Below are 17,770 nucleotides of genomic sequence, written 5' to 3'. Positions count from 1 at the left end.
TGGAATGGGGCACAGAGGTCACTAAGGACCAAGGGAGCTCCAACCACATGGAGTGCACTCATAGACGCCACCTCTGGAGGGGAGTAAGGTAGGGGTGTGCCTCAAAAAACAATGACACCACAACAGAGCCAGTGCAATGCCCTCTCTTCCTCTGCACCATGCACCCCAGATGCGGGAGGTGGTCCTCAAGTTCTCAAAACGACCGTAACCACCATAGCAGAACATCAAGTCCTCTACGGGGCATTCGGGGACCTCAAGTAGGGAAACAGAGCAATAGTTTGTACCACAGCTCCATGTTTTCTTTCTTCACTCTTTCCAGCGATGTGAGTTAGCGGAAGCACTAGAGATGCTGCTGTCAGCACGGGCTCTTCAAATGAGGGAGTGCACTGGCGCAAACTGGGACTATGCGCTGCACTTGAATTCCGCAAAGGGCTGCCCTCTTGGCCTATTTGTGTGATCTTGCTCAAATTCCTTAACGCACCTGAGTCTCTATTGACATACCTACCAAGAACTGGGAGCATAAGTGAAGAGGCCAAATTCATGCATTAAACAATATATATCCCACCGAAAACTGAAAACTCGCATATGCCCTCATGGTAATGTAGTGAAATATGTTGAAAGGATGTGATCTGTCAATTTCATCAACAATGAATCTTTGAGTTCAAGTTATAAGACTGTTGTGTGATCTTCGACACGTAATATTAGCTTCACCAAATTTACTTTGTTCTACCAAGGAGCTGCAACAACACAAGTCAATAAATTAGATTTAAAATGCCTTTTCTGTTCATTGTCCAAAGAGGTAAATAATGGCAAAATTGTCTTAAATTGTATTACATTTATCTATGCATCTTAAGTCAGAAGACACCTGATTTACTCTGGATACCTTTGATCACTGCCCCACCTTCATCTGTACCATCTCTGCTTGATGTCCTTAAAGAAATAGTGACAGGCCATTCCAGGGCAGAGAACACTACTTGGCACTGTAAGTGTCACTGATGGGGGTGTGGCAGGTTTCCACTTTAGGCAGCAAGCTTTGCACGCGTGCACTCGCAAAGTTAATTTCACTTTTCTCTTGGTGGCAAGTGCCCTGGAACCTGACATCTGTGAGGCAGGAGAAGAAGCACAGGTGGCACACCGGTAATGAAATGTTGGTCTTTGACATAGTCATTTTGATCCTCCCATTTTGGTAAGAAGGTAGTAATGAGCTGTGGTGATGCAATGAAGGTAGTCTTGGTTCTAGGCACCCTATCTTTGAGGACCACCAGGAGTGAGATTTTTTGTTGAAAGCTGGGCGAGATTCTGTAGCAAAGTAAGAAATGAAGGGAAATGAAAGCCAGTATTGGAATTAAAGATCCTGGTTGGTTCTGCAGACCTCTTAAGGTTATCTACCCCAGGACAGAAGCAAGTCCATAGAGACAGAGATCGGGAAAGGAGGCCAGGATAGCTCTCCTGCTTGTTGTTCCATCAGGCCAAACAGGGTCGTCGGCTTCAAGGTGCCACAGGGTCTATTCCTCTTCTACTGCCCTATTCCAGGCTTGATTGGAGGAGCAGTGGGCTCTCCATGGGTTCTGGTTAGCATGTCAGTAAGGCAGCAAGCTATAGCTATTCTTTAAATACTCCCTTCCAGGTCTTCAGCATTCTGATGCAGTTCCTGCCCTATGAGACTGCCCTCTCATCAAAAGACCGAGGCCTCCCACAGTGAGTTTGATGTAGACCAGAAGATGCTTGAGGTCTGTCCTAAAAGTCTTTGTGCCGCACCACAGAGAAATGTCCACTCTGTGTGCCAACGGGAGCCCATAGAGGGAATTTCAGTGGGCAGAACATGGTCCCATCCCCTTGGATTGAGGCAGCGCTGTGCTACATCACTGTGTATCCAGTACACATTGTGTTGAGGCTCTGCAGGATGGTGCGGCAGGAGTCTAGCTGAGTGAAAAGCAGGGCCCTGGTTAGGTGGAGGTGGTAGTTCCTGAGAAACTTCAGATAAAATTTTGCATTGAGTTATAGGGTAATGGAAAGCTTGGTCTCGAATAAGATATCCAGATATTTTTCTCTTTTATATGGATGGGAAGTGGAAGGGGTAGGAGGGTACTAATGTTTGTCCCATGTGAAAAGCAGGGCACCTCTAGCTCGACCCCAACCATGAGGCACATCTGTTCCATGGTTCATATTTTAAGCACCTAAAACAGTTGCACACAATATCTGTCCCTCCCCCACCATGTTCCTCTGTGAAACGCAGGATAGGAATTATCACTGGCATATCAAAGTGAAATACAGAGTTTAAAGAGCAGTTCAGAAAATAAAAATAAACACCATTATCATTACTCTGCTCCTGATGATCATTGACAATGACATTGTGGCCATAGATTGAACAACATACCTATAAAACCCAAGCCTGTTTTGGAAGCTGCAAGAGCCACAGAGTGAAAGCTGGGGACCTTGTGATGAAATGTTTAGTACTCTCTGGGTCTTCTGAGTGGAAGCTGTTTCAGGATCTGTGAAGAGTGAAGACCGGATACTGGGAGCTTGTGTTGTAGTAGCTCAGTCTATTCTCAGTGCATGGTTTCTTTAGGTCTAGCTTTCTTTACGCAACCAGCCTTCAGTCACTGTGCCTTTCTTTAGTCCTCAGTTTCTCACCTTCAGTCTTTGTCCCTCCTCACACGTTCTGAGAATTGGGATTCTAAGATCCTACTCATGCTGAGGATTTGTGGGATCTACTCTAGCAGAATTATTTTCCAGGACAGACACCCCTCTTCTTGCGGTTGTCCCACAGCACCAAAAGCTTCTCTGACATGTTTGAAAAAAAATAACATAGCATTAAACATATATTTTCCTGCCTGAATGTCCTTCACTTTCTAATCCCAGAGTATGTCTTGAGATAGTTAAAAAGGTAACAGGAGTGATAACACGTAGGCATTGTGTGGCTGTACCACATATTGAACATAAAAATAATTAAGTATTTGTTACGCGTCTTCAAAAATGTTCTTGTTTTTCTTTTCTTTATTTTTTTGATCACTGGAAGCAGTTATAGGTTATCAGAATTCTTTAAATGCTCCTATCAGAATGATGTAGACTAAGGAATCAGCAGAGCTGCTTCGCTCACCACTTACATGCAATCACATACCTTTGCAGGGCTAGCATAGGTTACACCATTACCTTTCTCTTCTCTGATGAGGGCCATCACAATGCCGACAAGGTGCTCTTTAAAAAATAGGTTAATGCGAATCTTGAGAGGCGATGACAGACATCTTAGGAACACCCAATGCTTCATTTTCAAACAATCTGACAAGTGTGTCGCTGAGTTTGGCCTTTGACTGGAGAAGCACGTGAAGCATAAGCAATTACCAGCAAAAAAGATAAGAGGGCTCCTGCTGCCAGTCACATTGATGCGACCACTCTGCAGCACAAGGGCTCCAATGTAAAGTGAAGATTGGAGCCTGGGGTTAATATATTTTTATTCTGGGAGGGGGGGTGCAGGGCCCCCCTCCCCAGGCTGATCTCAGCCCCAGGGACCCCATCCCGTGGGGCCCCGCCTTGTTACCTGCTGTTAGAGACCTCAGGGGGAACCTGAAGGCCCCCGTTGTCCCAGCAGGCTCCCCACATCCTGCGGAAGCCAGCATTGCTGTCACAGACAGGGAGCAGCTAAATATACAACCTCAGCTTCAAGCAAGGTTGTTTAACAGCTCTCACTTGCGGGAACTGGAGTGTTTGCTCGGACTTGGCTGGACCTGTCAAAGGTCCCACCAAGTCAGAGCAAACAGCTATGTCGGGGGTGGGCACCCCAGGACATAGCAGGAGCAGGACCTGGGGGGTGGCAATCCTCAGGGCCATCATTGGCTCTTTGAGGGGGCGGCACAGCCCCCTTCCAATTTAGACAGCCCTATGGAGGTGGTGGTCCCTGGGGCAGAGAGTCCGAAACTGACCCCCTATCTTACTTAAAGTTAGCCCCGGGAGGTGGTGGTCCCCAAGGATGTGGGGGACCTGGACGGCCCCTCTGCATTTCATTACAAATTCTGCCCTGGGGAGGTGGCGGTCACCGGGGCTGTGAGGTGGCCAGGTGGCCCGCCCACATTTCATTTCAAATTTTGCCCCAGGAAGGTGGTGGTCCCCGGGGCTATGCGCGTGCTATGCAGCCCCTGAATTTCATTTCAAATTCTGTTCTGGGGAGGTGGCGATCCCCTGGGCTGCGTGGGGGCCAAAATTGTGTCCGCGGAGGTTGCAGTCCCTGGGGCTTTGGGGGCCGGGTGCCCCCCCTGCATTTCTTAACAAATTGGGGCTGGGTGGCCTCCCCACATTTGATGAAACATTAGCTCTGGGGAGGTGGCAGTCTCCAGGGCTGCATGGGGGCTGGGCATCCCCCGCATTCTAAATTTCAATTCCCCAGGGACCTGACCCACCCAGAGTTACACTGAAACAAGCGCGAGAGCCCACACTTGTTTATTTTTAAATTTTCAGCAAATGCACCGCAACTCCTGCTGAAAAGTAAAAAAAAAATGCTTTTTGCCCTGAGGGGGTCCTTCTGCACAGGAGCTAAGGGGTTAGGGTGTCCCTACGTAGGCCCCTTTTCTTATTTTTTACTTTTTTTTCCTGGGACTCAGCTAACATTTCCAATTACAACAAGATTCTCTGAAACACTTTCTTTGGAAACTTTTGTGAAGATTCGTCAAACGGTCACCACTAGATAGTTTTAGTTGGGGCCTAGTTTCTGTACAAAAAGCTTTTTTTGTTTTGCTAGTAACTTTGGTGCTGTTTGCTGAATCTTTCTCGAAATTTTCTAAGAAAATATACTGCTCACTTCAGCTTCTGTCTGCAAAGTTTCGGGGTGATCCGTCAAGCAGGAGCTGAGAAAAAGAAGGGGTCCCAAACCACATTTTCCCCATTTGTTTTCAATAGGGATTTTGAACAGTGATAGCGCCAAAACCCCTGGACGGAATTAAACCAAATTTGGTAGAAAGATAGCTCTTGGTCCAGAAATAGACCACTTTGTTAATTGGTGTACATCCATACAGTAGTTTTTGAGATATTAAAGAAAATCAAATTTTTAAATATAGGAACACAAACACTTCGCTCGATCTCGTGCTGAAATCTGATTAGCTGCCAACACTTCAAAAAGGAGGTGTTAGCAGTCATTTTGGGTCTTGGCTTCAGCAGAGTACCAGAAAAAAAGTTTTAAAAAACAAAACGGGCCATAGTAGGGACACCATGACCCCTTAGCTTAGGTGCTGGGGTCCCTGAGCGACCCCTCCAGCCAAAAAGCAACTTTTAAAAATGTTCATGCGAGTCGTGGCACATCTGCAGATCCAGCGAAAAAAGACCCCAAAAAGCAAGCGCTTGATAATTCTAAAGTCCCCGGGTGGGCCTAGTCCCGGGGCAATTGCCATTTTAATGCTGTCCTGGGGACCACCACCTCCCCGTGGCTTTGATGAAACAAAACACAGGGAGCACCCATCCCCCCACCCCCACAGCCCCTGGGACCACCACCTCCTGGGGCTTTAAACAATTGTAACGGGACCACTACCACCCTGAGGCTTAAATCAAATTCAATGCGGGCCACCTGGTGCCCACATCACCGAGGACTATCACTTTGTCAGGGCTTTTGTCAAATTCAATGCAAAGGGCTGACCAACCCCCCCCCCTGCAGCCTCTGGGACTGCCACCTCCCCCGGGCTTTAAACAAATTCAATGGGGAGGCGCCCAGCACCCCATCCAGCCCCAGAGGCAATACTCTTTGTATGGGGGCTGCGTGGCCCCCCTCGAGGAGCCACTGATGGCCCTGGGGACCGCTACCCCCCAGGGTCGGCTCTTGGTATGTCCTGGGGTGCCCACCACCGGGTGATAGCTGTTTGCTCTGACTTGGCAGGACCTTTGACAGCTCCTACCAAGTCAGAGCAAACACTTCAATTTCTGCAAGTGAGAGCTATCAAACATATAGTAAAGAAAATTAATTTAAGATTAAAAAAACACAGAAATTCACTTAAACAAACCAAAGGTTACAGGGACATTATAGTTAGGTTCTGAATTTACTTGTACAAAATCATAGTTCACCAGTTATAGTTATCTCAAGTAACGAAAACTCATGCCCAAAGGTAACTATAAGTTGCGCCCTCATCATGCCCTGCCAATTACCCCACAAATTACAGCACTCATGACATCTTTGATAACATCATTAATAATATTAATGTAATCTTTGGGGTAAAACTTTTGATGAAAAAACTGTGCATGGCAGGGGTGCGAGTTATAGTTACCTTAGGGCAGGAGCTATAATTACTATAACTATATCTGGTGAATTTCTATTTTTTTTGTATGAGTAAATTCAGAACCTAACTATAACATCCCTGTACCTGTAACCTTTGGTTTTTAAAGTGAATATATATATATATATATATATATATATATATATATATATATATACATACACATATATATATATATATATATATATATATGTATATATATATATATATCACAAGCCAAAACAGTCCTCTTACGGCGCGCTCAACAACTTACCGCGATCAAGACTGTGATAGTCGAAACGTGTTGGTGATGGTGATGGTTTGCCCTGGTGATTATTAAAATATGAATACCAATTCTTTTGGAGTGCTACTTGTCCATTTGGAAGCTATATATATATAGAGAGAGAGAGAGAAGAGAAGAGAAGAGAAGAGAAGAGAAGAGAAGAGAAGAGAAGAGAAGAGAAGAGAAGAGAAGAGAAGAGAAGAGAGAAGAGAAGAGATGAGATGAGATGAAGGCCCTCATTATGACATAGGCGGTAAATCCCGCCTACTGCCACGGCGACAAAGTCCAAAAGACTGTCGCCATGGCTACCTACCGTCCACCATATTATGACCGTAGCCGGAATTCCGCCAGAAGGCTAGCGGAATTCTGGCTATGGTCATGGCGGCAGACGGTGGTAAAGTGGCGCTGCTGCGAGCAGCAGCACCGTCAGTAGAGCGCCACCGACTGTATCATGTCACCTGATACGGCCTGGCGGTGTTCTGCTGGCGGGCGCTGCTGCTGGCAGCAGCGCCGCTTCCCTTCTCCTTCCGGAGGACCCCCCTCCAAGCAGGTAAGTCGGGTTCTCCGACAGGGGAGGGCGGTGGGGGGTGTTGTGTGTGGGGGTGTGTGTGACTGTTTATGTGTGCATGCATGCGGGTGTGAGTGGTGTGGAATGCGTGTGTGCAGAAATGGGTGTGAGTGTACGTGTATGTTGTGTCATGTGTGTGCTTGTATATTTGTGAGTGTGTGTTGCTATGTGTGTGTATGAATGTATGCATGCGTGTGTGAATGCGTGTGTATGTCTGTGCATGTAGGTGTGTGTATGCAGGGGGTAGGGAGTGGGAGGGGGAGAGCAGGGGAGAACTATCAGGAGGGGAGGGGAGGGGGCGGGGAAGACCCCTATCAGTGCCAGGGAAAGAATTACCTGGCACTGATAGTGCCTACCGCCATGGTTTTCGTGGCAGTGAGATTGCTACGAAAACCATGGCGGTAGGCGGGGTCATAATTCCGAGGGTGGGATTGTGACGGACGCCTGGCTGGAGACCAAAGTCTCCAGCCCGGTGGATGTTACCGCCCTGGCAGAGAGAGTGGTACAATGTCGGTTTGGCTTCAACCAAACCACCAATGTCATATTTTAGGGAAAGGTACCGCCAGCCTGTTGGCAATACATTTCTCCAAAAAACGCCATCCGCCAGGGTGATAATGAGGGCCTAAGTGTTCTTAACTCTGGCTCTAAGTACCTTGATGATATAATGGCAATGAATATTCCGGAGTTGATATTTTTGCAGGTTGACATCGTACACTCAATGTTGCACAATAGAACACTGCAATGGGAACGTAATGTGTGTAACATTGTGTAAAATTGTATGAGGGACAATTATGCTGCCAGGGCGACAGAGGACCGCATTGCAAGAGATGTGGTGCTTTATGTAATAAAGTCTTTAATTCCCATGCTGGCTTCAATTGATACTTATATCCCATCCCTTGATGATAGGCTGAGAGGGAGCCTCTTTGTGACTCCACCGGGGACAAGATTTGTTTTCTCCTACTCCTTTATATTCTGTGTAATGGAGCTTGTGTTGTGGGTCTCCAGGGACACAAGTGATTCATTGCTACCATTTCCATTTCCAGGCATCTTGTGCACCCATTCATCCTTTCATTTGCTCATAGCCACAGAAGGTTAATAATGGCAGCAATTACCTGGGCCACAGAAGGCTGTCAAAAACTGAATGAATACTAACAGGGTAGATACCATTGTGTTACCCTGCTGCCAAACTACCACTGTAGTTGCTCTATACGAGAATAACCTGTTATACAACACTTTTATCTGCTCCCTAATTAAACATTTCAATATGCAATTGCTTTTTACCCAATCAAAGGAGGTATGGGCCATTTCAAACTTAAAACTGGCCTAGCAACACAGGTGTCCAGTAGCTCTCATACCCCTAGGTCATATTACTTGTGGGTACTCGTGTCCTGCTGATGCACTCCTGGCATGCTCTGGGTATTAAAGGGGCTAAGGAGAAAAAATATACCCAAAGGTGGGTGAGGGATGTCAGAAGGAGAAGAGGCACAAACACTGGCATCATATTACCGAAAATCAATGGAACAGCGTCTGATTCATCACAAGCCAGGGCTTTAAAGCACCTGCTGCTACCAATAAGCACCATTAAAAGAACAGGGCTCAACAAGTAATCACAGATTCACATTATCTGAATACAGTTTTGAAAGGGAGCCCATAAATGAACTCCAACTTTAAAGTGTGCTTCAGAAGAGAAGCTGTGGTTGTTAATACTCTGTAGCGAGGAATGTTGTGCCCTATCGAAACACAAGATGCATAGCAGAAAATGTCTGTGGTAATAGAGGGACATATTTATCACAGTGCTGTGTTACATTTGCGCCACACAAGGGGGTGCAAGGGCGACGCAGCACTAAAGTCAGATTTATCATGCGACGCGAGGCCACCTTGCGTGGTCCTGCATGGCTTGATAAATATAGAGTAACACAAGGCAGTGCAAATCGCTGCCTTGCATTACTCTGGCCCAGGAAGGAATTCCATGGGTGGAGCGTGTGTGTTCGTACGCATACACCCATGGATTTTGGCGCATTTCCAGATTTACCATTAGTGGTGGGCCTGGAAATGCATCATAATGCCACGCCTCCCCAGGCTCATCAAGGAGGAATATCTCTATTTCTCCTTGTTTTTTCCTCTTTCTATGTGTCTTGCTGAATGCAGCACATATAGAAAGAGGAAAGTGCCTCTCGCTGCAGAAAAACAATTCTTCTTACAATGCAGCCACCCTTGCACTATGGTGCAAGAGTGTCTGCATTGGTGCTAGGCAGCCAAGAGTGAGCCAGTGCAAGGAAAGCACAGGGGTGCGCCGTATGATGTTAAATACGATGCATTCCTACCCTTTCACACAGTGCAGCACAGTAACGTAGCATGCTGGTTTGCTTGAAAGTTTGATAAACATGCCCCAGAGTGCCTTTGGGATGCATCTGCTTCTTAACCGTTCCAGCAGGGCAAGAATGGCGCTCTGAAGCTGCCATATTGCTTTTCATTGCTCGAGCTAAAGCTATTGGGGATGACTCCTTGTGAGGCAGAGAGCCCTGAGGCTCACAGAGGCAGAGATCTTTAGGCAGGGCCGTAAAAGAGGCCCCTGCAGCCCTTACAGTGTAGGGGGACAACCCTCTCAGGCCCCCAAACCCTTCAGAGGGGCCCCATTCCACCCACTGCCAATGAATATTTGTGATATATGGGAGACTCTGGGGCCTCTCTTTGCTTTCTGTGGGGGAGGGGCATTATTTTACATTACACCACTATCTTAAGGCTTGATGTACCAAGATCGGGTGGCAAAGCAGTGACTGATTTTGCACAGGGCTCAGTGCTTAATTTGGGAAGTTAAGTGTGCTGGTCCCCGAAAGTTTTCTGAAGAGGCGGTGGAAGCCAGGGAATTGGGCCTTCCATTTTTCTACAGTGCTCTTGAACAAAAAATAAGTCAGTTTTGATGTTGTTATTTTTCCCTACTTTGACTAGAACAGGGTTCTTCGGCTTTAGCTTATACCTTCCTTGTTTCGTAATTATTTCTCTATTTTTAATTTATTAAAAAAATCCCATCTCTTTCTGTAGATAAGAGGTAACACATAGAGAATATTTGCCTAAATCACCAATCTACCTGTAAAGTGTGTGTCTTTAAGTCTAATTGCCTGTCAATATTTTTTTTTGTTAGTAAATTATTTCTGACTCGCCTTGTTTGAATTAATTATTGAAGCTCCCTGAACGAGACGATTTTTACATTTATTTATGGTTGGTCCATTTTCTGGCAAGACACTGTTCCTGCAGTATCTAATGACCAAACAGAGCAGGCACTGAGGTGTCCTTTCATTTCTGGTGCTTTGCAGCAGTTTTAAGAACTTTTTAGAATTTCTCCTTACTCAAACGGGTGGAATTTCTGATATTTATATGTTTACCTGGTCTTCGTTGCTTGATTTTGCTTGCGAGAAAGTGTCACTCGTAGTCGTTAAATGTCACTCATATTTACACTGAAATTATGAAAATGTCACACATAAGCAATCTGAAACCTTGGCGGATATGAGTGCTATCACTGCCCGTAACTTCCTACCATCTCTCGCAGCTGCCAGCCTGTTGCTGTACATCGAGCCTGTCCGGATGTTAAGCAACATTCACACCGTCCACAGGTCCCAATGTTATTTATGGAAATAGAGAAAGGCCTGCTGTAGGCTGAATGGTGAAGAGTCACTATATTGGCTGTCCTTCTTCTATTTCCATGCCCATTTGGAAAACAGAAGAATTAATCTTCTGTTTCTGTCTGCTCTTTATATAAAAACAGCAGCCGACCAGGACCGATACAGACCACGAGGTGGCAGAGAGTCCCAGTCCCCTGACATAAGTGGTGGTGCAGCAGCTAAGTGCCTGCCGCTTAAGGCAGGACTGCAGTAGCAGTGATGCCCACCAGCAAATACCGGCACACATTAATCACTCAGAGCACTGCAGTGCAATAGATCTAGTGTAAAGCACCTTTGGGAAAGATTTTCAGAAATTCTGCCTCTTGTGTAAGGAAGATTCTCTTTGCAAATGGCTGCTGATGCAGCGCTGAAGGCTGGCAATTGACAGCAGAGCACAATCTAGGAATTCTCAAAATGCCGGCATTGTAGCCCAAGCCTCTTAAAGGGGCAGGGTCTACAACACAAAGGGGCAGGGTCTACAATACAAAAATATTGCCAGGTTGCGAAGGGGCATCAGGGCAAGCATGCAGTTTTCTCTTGAACCATTGTCAGCATACCTGACACACGCAGCAAAGCATGCCACAGGCACACTCGTCCAAATTCTAAATGTGTTTACAGCTAATATTCAGGAAGTGAGGTGTGTTTTTAATATTGTAGCACAACACAGCTTGCTAATACTACTGCAAATAATTTCTGTGACACCTTCCCTTTCTCCACGGTCGGCTCGAGGGCGTTGCGACTGTATTGCTGGGCTGGAGAGAGCCCAGTGCGCATGACGGCCGAGACAGCCGGCCAAACACACATGCACTCTGAGGGGGAGTGCTGAGCACTCCCCTTCACATGTGTCACCCCCGTGGCCCTGCCCCTTTACAAGGACATGATAATAAACGCTGTTTATTATCATTTCATTGTAAAGGTTTTGCAGCTGCCACTGCTGGTGGGAGGGGGTGAGTGAGTGGGGGGAACGCTCCTCCGCCATCATGGAGGAGCTATCCCTGCTTTATAGCCTACAAGTATGGATGACATGTGACTCCTACACCTGGTAGTCCTCTGTCTTATGTACCATTTCTTATACACTGATTTATTGTCTTTGTGTAATGTTTGTGCAATGTAAAGTGCTCTGACACGCTACCCTGGTATGAGTGGTGCTATAAAACAAATTAAATGCATCTGAGAGAGAGAGTTGTAATGGAGTCTTGAGGATCCCTGGTAACTGGTGGTAGTGAGGGAATCCATGGCCAGGTGGTCTTTGGGGATGCCAACAAACATTGTTGCACAAGGCATTTTTCTTACATGCGGTCCTGTTTTAATCCAAAGAAACTTTTTCTATGGATGTTGCATGACACATAAACGCAGCATTTCTCTCCAAAATGTCTGTAATAAACTCTCACACACCACCCACCTTAAACAGGAATAAAAAGAAAACAGCATTTAAAACAATGTTTTATTCAAGGTCTACAGGGCAAGACTCTCAGCAGAACAGACCTGGCTCTATCAGGGCCCCCCTAAAAGGCTGGGGTCCTGGGCCAGAGCCCGCTTTGCCCATGTGCACGCATACCACAACACACCACACAAGAAGTAAGCATTCACCTACTGGAAGATGTTCTTACAGACACCTTCCATTGTGGTAACAGGTACCACCCACTATCTGGTGCTTATATACCATCAGTGGTTTACCACTACATTGACAATCACAAACCACTGATACCAGTCATAATGGGGCACAACGAATGAGGAAGCGCCTCTTTCAAGCACTCTTTTACTTACCAGTCGCAAGTACTCACAAGTTGAGGCGCATAATGTCTGTTGAGAATGTGCTCTTTCTGCTGTCAAAGCATTCACTATTGTGCGCTGCAGGCTTTATAGAGTAAACACCTTAGGTAAATCAAACCCCTGATTGCTAAGCAGAGGAAAACACCAATTGTAACCCCTAAATGATGAAAGTGACCACAAATAGACACGGTTTTCGATGCTGGCAGTGGCATGTTTTTAACCAATCTTTGTGGTCCTATGTAGCTAATATAATAGAATGTTTCTCTGTATTGCATTGTATTTATGTTTCTGGAAAACTGTATGTAGAAATTGATCTCACTTGCAGCACTTTAACTAAAAAGTTCTTTCACCAACTTCCCTAGGAAGACATACCAACCAATGTGGTTTTCTCTCTTCCGTTGCAGGGTACGGCCATGCTGCTCCAAGCACGGATGGAGGGAAGGTGTTCTGCATGTTCTACGCCCTGCTGGGGATCCCGCTCACTCTGGTCATGTTCCAGAGCCTGGGTGAGAGAATCAACACCTTGGTTAAGTACATCCTGCACCGAATTAAGAAGTGCCTTGGCATGAGGCGCCCAGAAGTCTCCATGGCTAACATGGTGACCATTGGCTTCTTCTCCTGCATCAGCACGCTTTGCATCGGTGCGGCAGCATTCTCTCACTATGAGCACTGGAGTTTCTTCCACGCATACTATTACTGCTTCATCACACTCACCACTATTGGATTTGGAGATTATGTGGCACTTCAGAAAGATGAGGCCTTACAGACTAAGCCCCAGTATGTGGCGTTCAGCTTCGTGTACATTTTGACTGGCCTCACTGTTATCGGGGCCTTCCTCAACCTCGTGGTGCTGCGTTTCATGACCATGAACGCGGAAGACGAGAAGAGGGACGCTGAGCACCGGGCGCTGCTTGGTCACAACGGGCAGTCCAGCATCCATACCACGGACACAACCTCCTCTGCTGGTGGCTTCAGAAACGTCTACGCTGAGGTGCTCCACTTCCAATCCATGTGCTCCTGCTTGTGGTATAAGAGCCGCGAGAAGCTACAGTACTCAATCCCTATGATCATACCCCGGGACCTGTCCACGTCAGACACTTGTGTCGAGCAGGGACACCACTCGCCCGGCCGTTATGGTGATAGCCCGTCCAACGGATGCATTTGCAACACCCAACACTCTGGTATCAGCTCTGTGTCGACAGGTTTGCATAGCTTCTCTGGCTTCCGGGGACTCATGAAGCGAAGGAGCTCCGTGTAGCCTGAAATGAAACGTATTACTTCTTAATTGAGCAGGGAGAAACAAGAACATTGTTTGACATTTGCATTCATCTCCCTAATTAATAGGAATTGAAATCAGTTTCCAAAGACATAAGAATGGCACATATGCAAAGGACTTGTGCAATGTAGATAACTATGTGTCCTTCTGTACATGCATATCTATATATTTTATATAAAGATACATATACTCACATATATAAATATCTATATTCACATCCTGTACTGTAAATTGGCCTATTACTTGGGGTAATTATTTAAGAGCCACAATAGCACTCAGGAACATGTAATAAAATACATATTTAAGGGTAACATGGTAGACTGAACGAAGTGTACAATTGTGCTGCTCTTGATAGTGCCCACTGTGTCAGTACATTGGATGTGTGAACTCTCCTCCAAATTCAGTGGTGCCATGAATCAATGGTAAGTCCATGGAAAGCCAAATTAAACAAAGCCTACTGAAGAGCATGCTAAGCATCCATTTTGTCCCACAGGCCAACATTTTATGCAACACGCTGGACTCCATTCTCAGCCCTTCCATAGCAAGGTGCTGGAGGCCACTGCCATCACTCAGAGAAAACACACTCAGGAGTCATGTGCAATATACATTCATGTTCTAGCTCAGTTCTGTGTTATTTTTTAAATAATGTGGCACAATTGCTCTTCTTCGAAGGAGCTGTGGAAGACGCACAAGGAGTAACGCCGCTTTAGTGAGCTGGATCTGCATGAAATCAGCACAATTGTAATATCTGCTGGATGGAAAGTAAACCCAGATGAGAACTGCTGTGGACTCACAAACCACTGCTAGTGGTACAGCATCAATTCACTCATCAGCAGTGTAGCTGGGTCTCTGACTCACTTCGGGTCTTCAGACCGAGCAATGCTCACAGTCAGATAGCTCCCATGTAGATCTGTGGGGCTTGACTTTGACCTACACAATGATCGATTCTTGCACAGGGTTTTATGCATATGACCTTCCACTGTGTGATAAGAGATGCTGCAAAATAGGCTGGTCCCTGGAGAAAAGTGCAATGAAACATTGTATGCAGCGGGTAAAAGGAAACAACTTCTTACCAGGTTACAAAGAAGTACGACACACAGTGACAATTTAGAGACTCAACAAGGTGGGGAGATCCAATACAGATTGTAAAGAAGCCCTAGAAGGGGCCTCTTAAAAACAGGTTGGCATGAATGAATTTGGTCCTTTTCTAAATGTGGCACTTTAGATTATTCCTTTTTAACATTTGACTTGTTAATAGGATATTGACTATATCTGTTACCCCACAGTCATTGCATGGATGTCACCCCATTTTTTGCCTTGCCTAGATATTGAAATCAGGTGACGATCTCCAACCCCTATTGAAAATTGACTGGGTCTGTTACACCGTAATCACTGCATGTAGATCACACTATTTTTTGTCCTTTGCACAGATATTGAAATCAGATGACGTTATCCAGTCTCAATGGGAAATTGACCAATATTCTTATCCCGCAGCAGTCACTTGATGTAGGCTACTGAAAAGTTTTTTGTCCATTACTTAGATATTGAAATCTGAAGTGGCTCTCCAAACCCATGCCATCTAACAATTTTAATTGTGACTCAACTTGCATTACAATATGTGCAATGCCACCACCAGGTTATTGAGACCTGCTGTTTTCACACTTTTCAAGAAACTCCACACTAGGCACAACCTTGACCAGTGGCGCTTGGCTTGCCTTGTCACCTTGGAAGCCTGTCACGCTGCAGTGTTCGCGCATTAGTGATGCATGAACTGCAGGCTGTTTGCATTGTAGAACAGCTAAGCAAGTACAATCAGATTGCTTTGTCAACTTAGCAGGATGATAATTTTCTAAATCTTGATATCATATCGTATACTAGCCTATTTCAATGCATATCTTATCCTTTCCTTTTTATAAATGTTCCACCCTATTACCGCATACAACAAATTACAATCATGCTCCCAATACCCCACCGTGTTTACTGCAGCGCAACCACTTCCTGAGCATCTACTAGGATACGGTGTAATGTCAGCGGTGAGCTGGTCTAACACAGGGAAGAGCACAAGCCATGGGGCAGGGACCACTGCAGCATAGGCAGGGCTGCAGTAGCCATCAACAATGCATAGTTGCTTATAAAGAATGTATTGGTTGGTTGTTTCAGAGTATTTAAGGAATATTTGCAGGATTTTCAAGGTGGTGCAGGTTGGTCTTAAACGCCTCAACCACGCTTGAAGCATGCATTAATCCTGCGCACTACCTGACGATGTTTAAACTGTGAAATATCAATGCGACAATTGCACGGGTTGCCAAGGAGGAGGGAACTGTGTTGTTTTACATTATTTTGAAAAAATAAATTAAGTTGCAAGTTGATTCTGTTTCATGCATTTGTTTCTGTCCCACCGATTCCATGCTGAATGGGAAACAGTTATTTTCTTATTTTTAAAGGTCTACAAAATAGCTCCCAGAAGGCCCGCTAACTGATCGTAGGAGCATTCGTACACAAATTGACCATGGAGCTGAATTGTGCTCAGCCACTCCACAACATTTTTGAGGCTACCTTTTCTTAGCTTTGGTGGCTAATTGACGGTGCTTATGTATGTGCTGCAATGAGGACCAACAAAGCTCAACAAAATGTCCTACAGCTGCTCCCACAACTTGATATCATTGCACATCACCTTTCCATCAGGTTCATGATCTAACATGTACCGGCAACTATCTTCATCATTAAAGAAACCCTAACCTGTCTTATGGGCTGCTTACAAGGTAAGCGGAAATCACTTTATTTTGGCATCTGTGCTCAGTGTTTCAGCTCTTTACTGAACCTTCATCAGGAGACACTGGGACATGTAGAAGAAGAATAATGAAGCTAAACTCCAGAAGTGTGAGAAATGCCCAAAGCATGGTAAGGCGGGAGAATGGCAAGACACTCTATATGTTATTCTAACAATATTCTGTCCTGTTGATATTTGAGATTTGATATTCCCAAACACAGGCCCTCATTATGACTCCGCCGCCCGGCAATGCCATACTGCCATCAGGCTGCCTGTGCAGCCTGAACCTCGCCGGCCCTATTATGGCTTCCCGGCTGGGCCCGCGGGCGGAAACAGTGTTTCCTCCCACTGGCCCAGTGGGGAACAGGGCCTGAACATTGCAGCTGGCTCCTAATTGAACCGGCGGCTATGTGGCGGTGCAGCGGGTGCGGCAGCCCCTGTCGCGCATTCCACTGCCTGTAATTCGGGCAGTGGAATGGGCGATGGGGCTGTGCATGTGCCCCTGCACTGCCCATGCACTTGGAGAACAACAGTTTAATTAATGCTACTTATTATAGATGGAGGGGCACCAACGGAATTCAAGGAAATGTAGAATCAGCCAGACACGATGCTCCAACTCAGTCTTTATTTACTTCAAAACACCAAAGAAAAACAGCCAACGTGTTTCGTTCACTACATGTGAACTACCTCAGGGTATTAATGTTTTCTATTTATGTGGAAGGTTGCCAAGTCCAAATATATAAATTTCGTATGTTAAACACACATATTCCACTGCAATGTATCTTTGGGTAATATGTGTGGTAACTCCAATGCAGTACAATTCAAATTCCAGTGGCCATGATAATCCACCCTCCTGATCCTTGAGATCACTCAGTAGGACGCCATGGTAATTTACCTAATAAATGCTACTGACAGACTACGGAGAGCGAGTGGCCAAAACGTTTTATATGTTCCAAATTTAAACTATTCACTTTAAGGTGACAGATTGCAGAGACAGCCTGTACACCCCTAAACAATTAAAAGGTGAAATAAAGTACAATCTGCAGGCACACAAGAAAAACAACGTTGTTGTACAGACTCAGTCCCCACAGGGTCACCACAGAGGAGAAAGAAAAGTAAAATGTAAGCTAGATCCCTTCCACATAGTAGTGGATGCCAATTAGTGGTAGAAAGGGGTACTTCCAGTGGCAGCTGCAATATATATAGAGTGG

The 17,770-nt window shown here is 45.7% G+C and overlaps 1 protein-coding gene across 1 annotated transcript in view; it reads left to right on the top strand.

Moving 5' to 3' along the window:
• KCNK3 (potassium two pore domain channel subfamily K member 3) overlaps positions 1-16,158 on the top strand; it is a 232,407-nt gene extending 216,249 nt beyond the window's left edge. Inside the window, exon 2 of the mRNA XM_069233697.1 lies at positions 12,918-16,158. Within this exon, the coding sequence (XP_069089798.1) occupies positions 12,918-13,771 (854 nt within the window). The 3' untranslated portion in view covers positions 13,772-16,158. The remainder of the gene's footprint in view (positions 1-12,917) is intronic.
• Positions 16,159-17,770: the final 1,612 nt, after the last annotated feature.

This window comes from Pleurodeles waltl, chromosome 5 (assembly GCF_031143425.1).
Source record: "Pleurodeles waltl isolate 20211129_DDA chromosome 5, aPleWal1.hap1.20221129, whole genome shotgun sequence".
Taxonomy (NCBI): domain Eukaryota; kingdom Metazoa; phylum Chordata; class Amphibia; order Caudata; family Salamandridae; genus Pleurodeles; species Pleurodeles waltl.
This window is presented reverse-complemented; position numbering and strand designations above follow the sequence as displayed.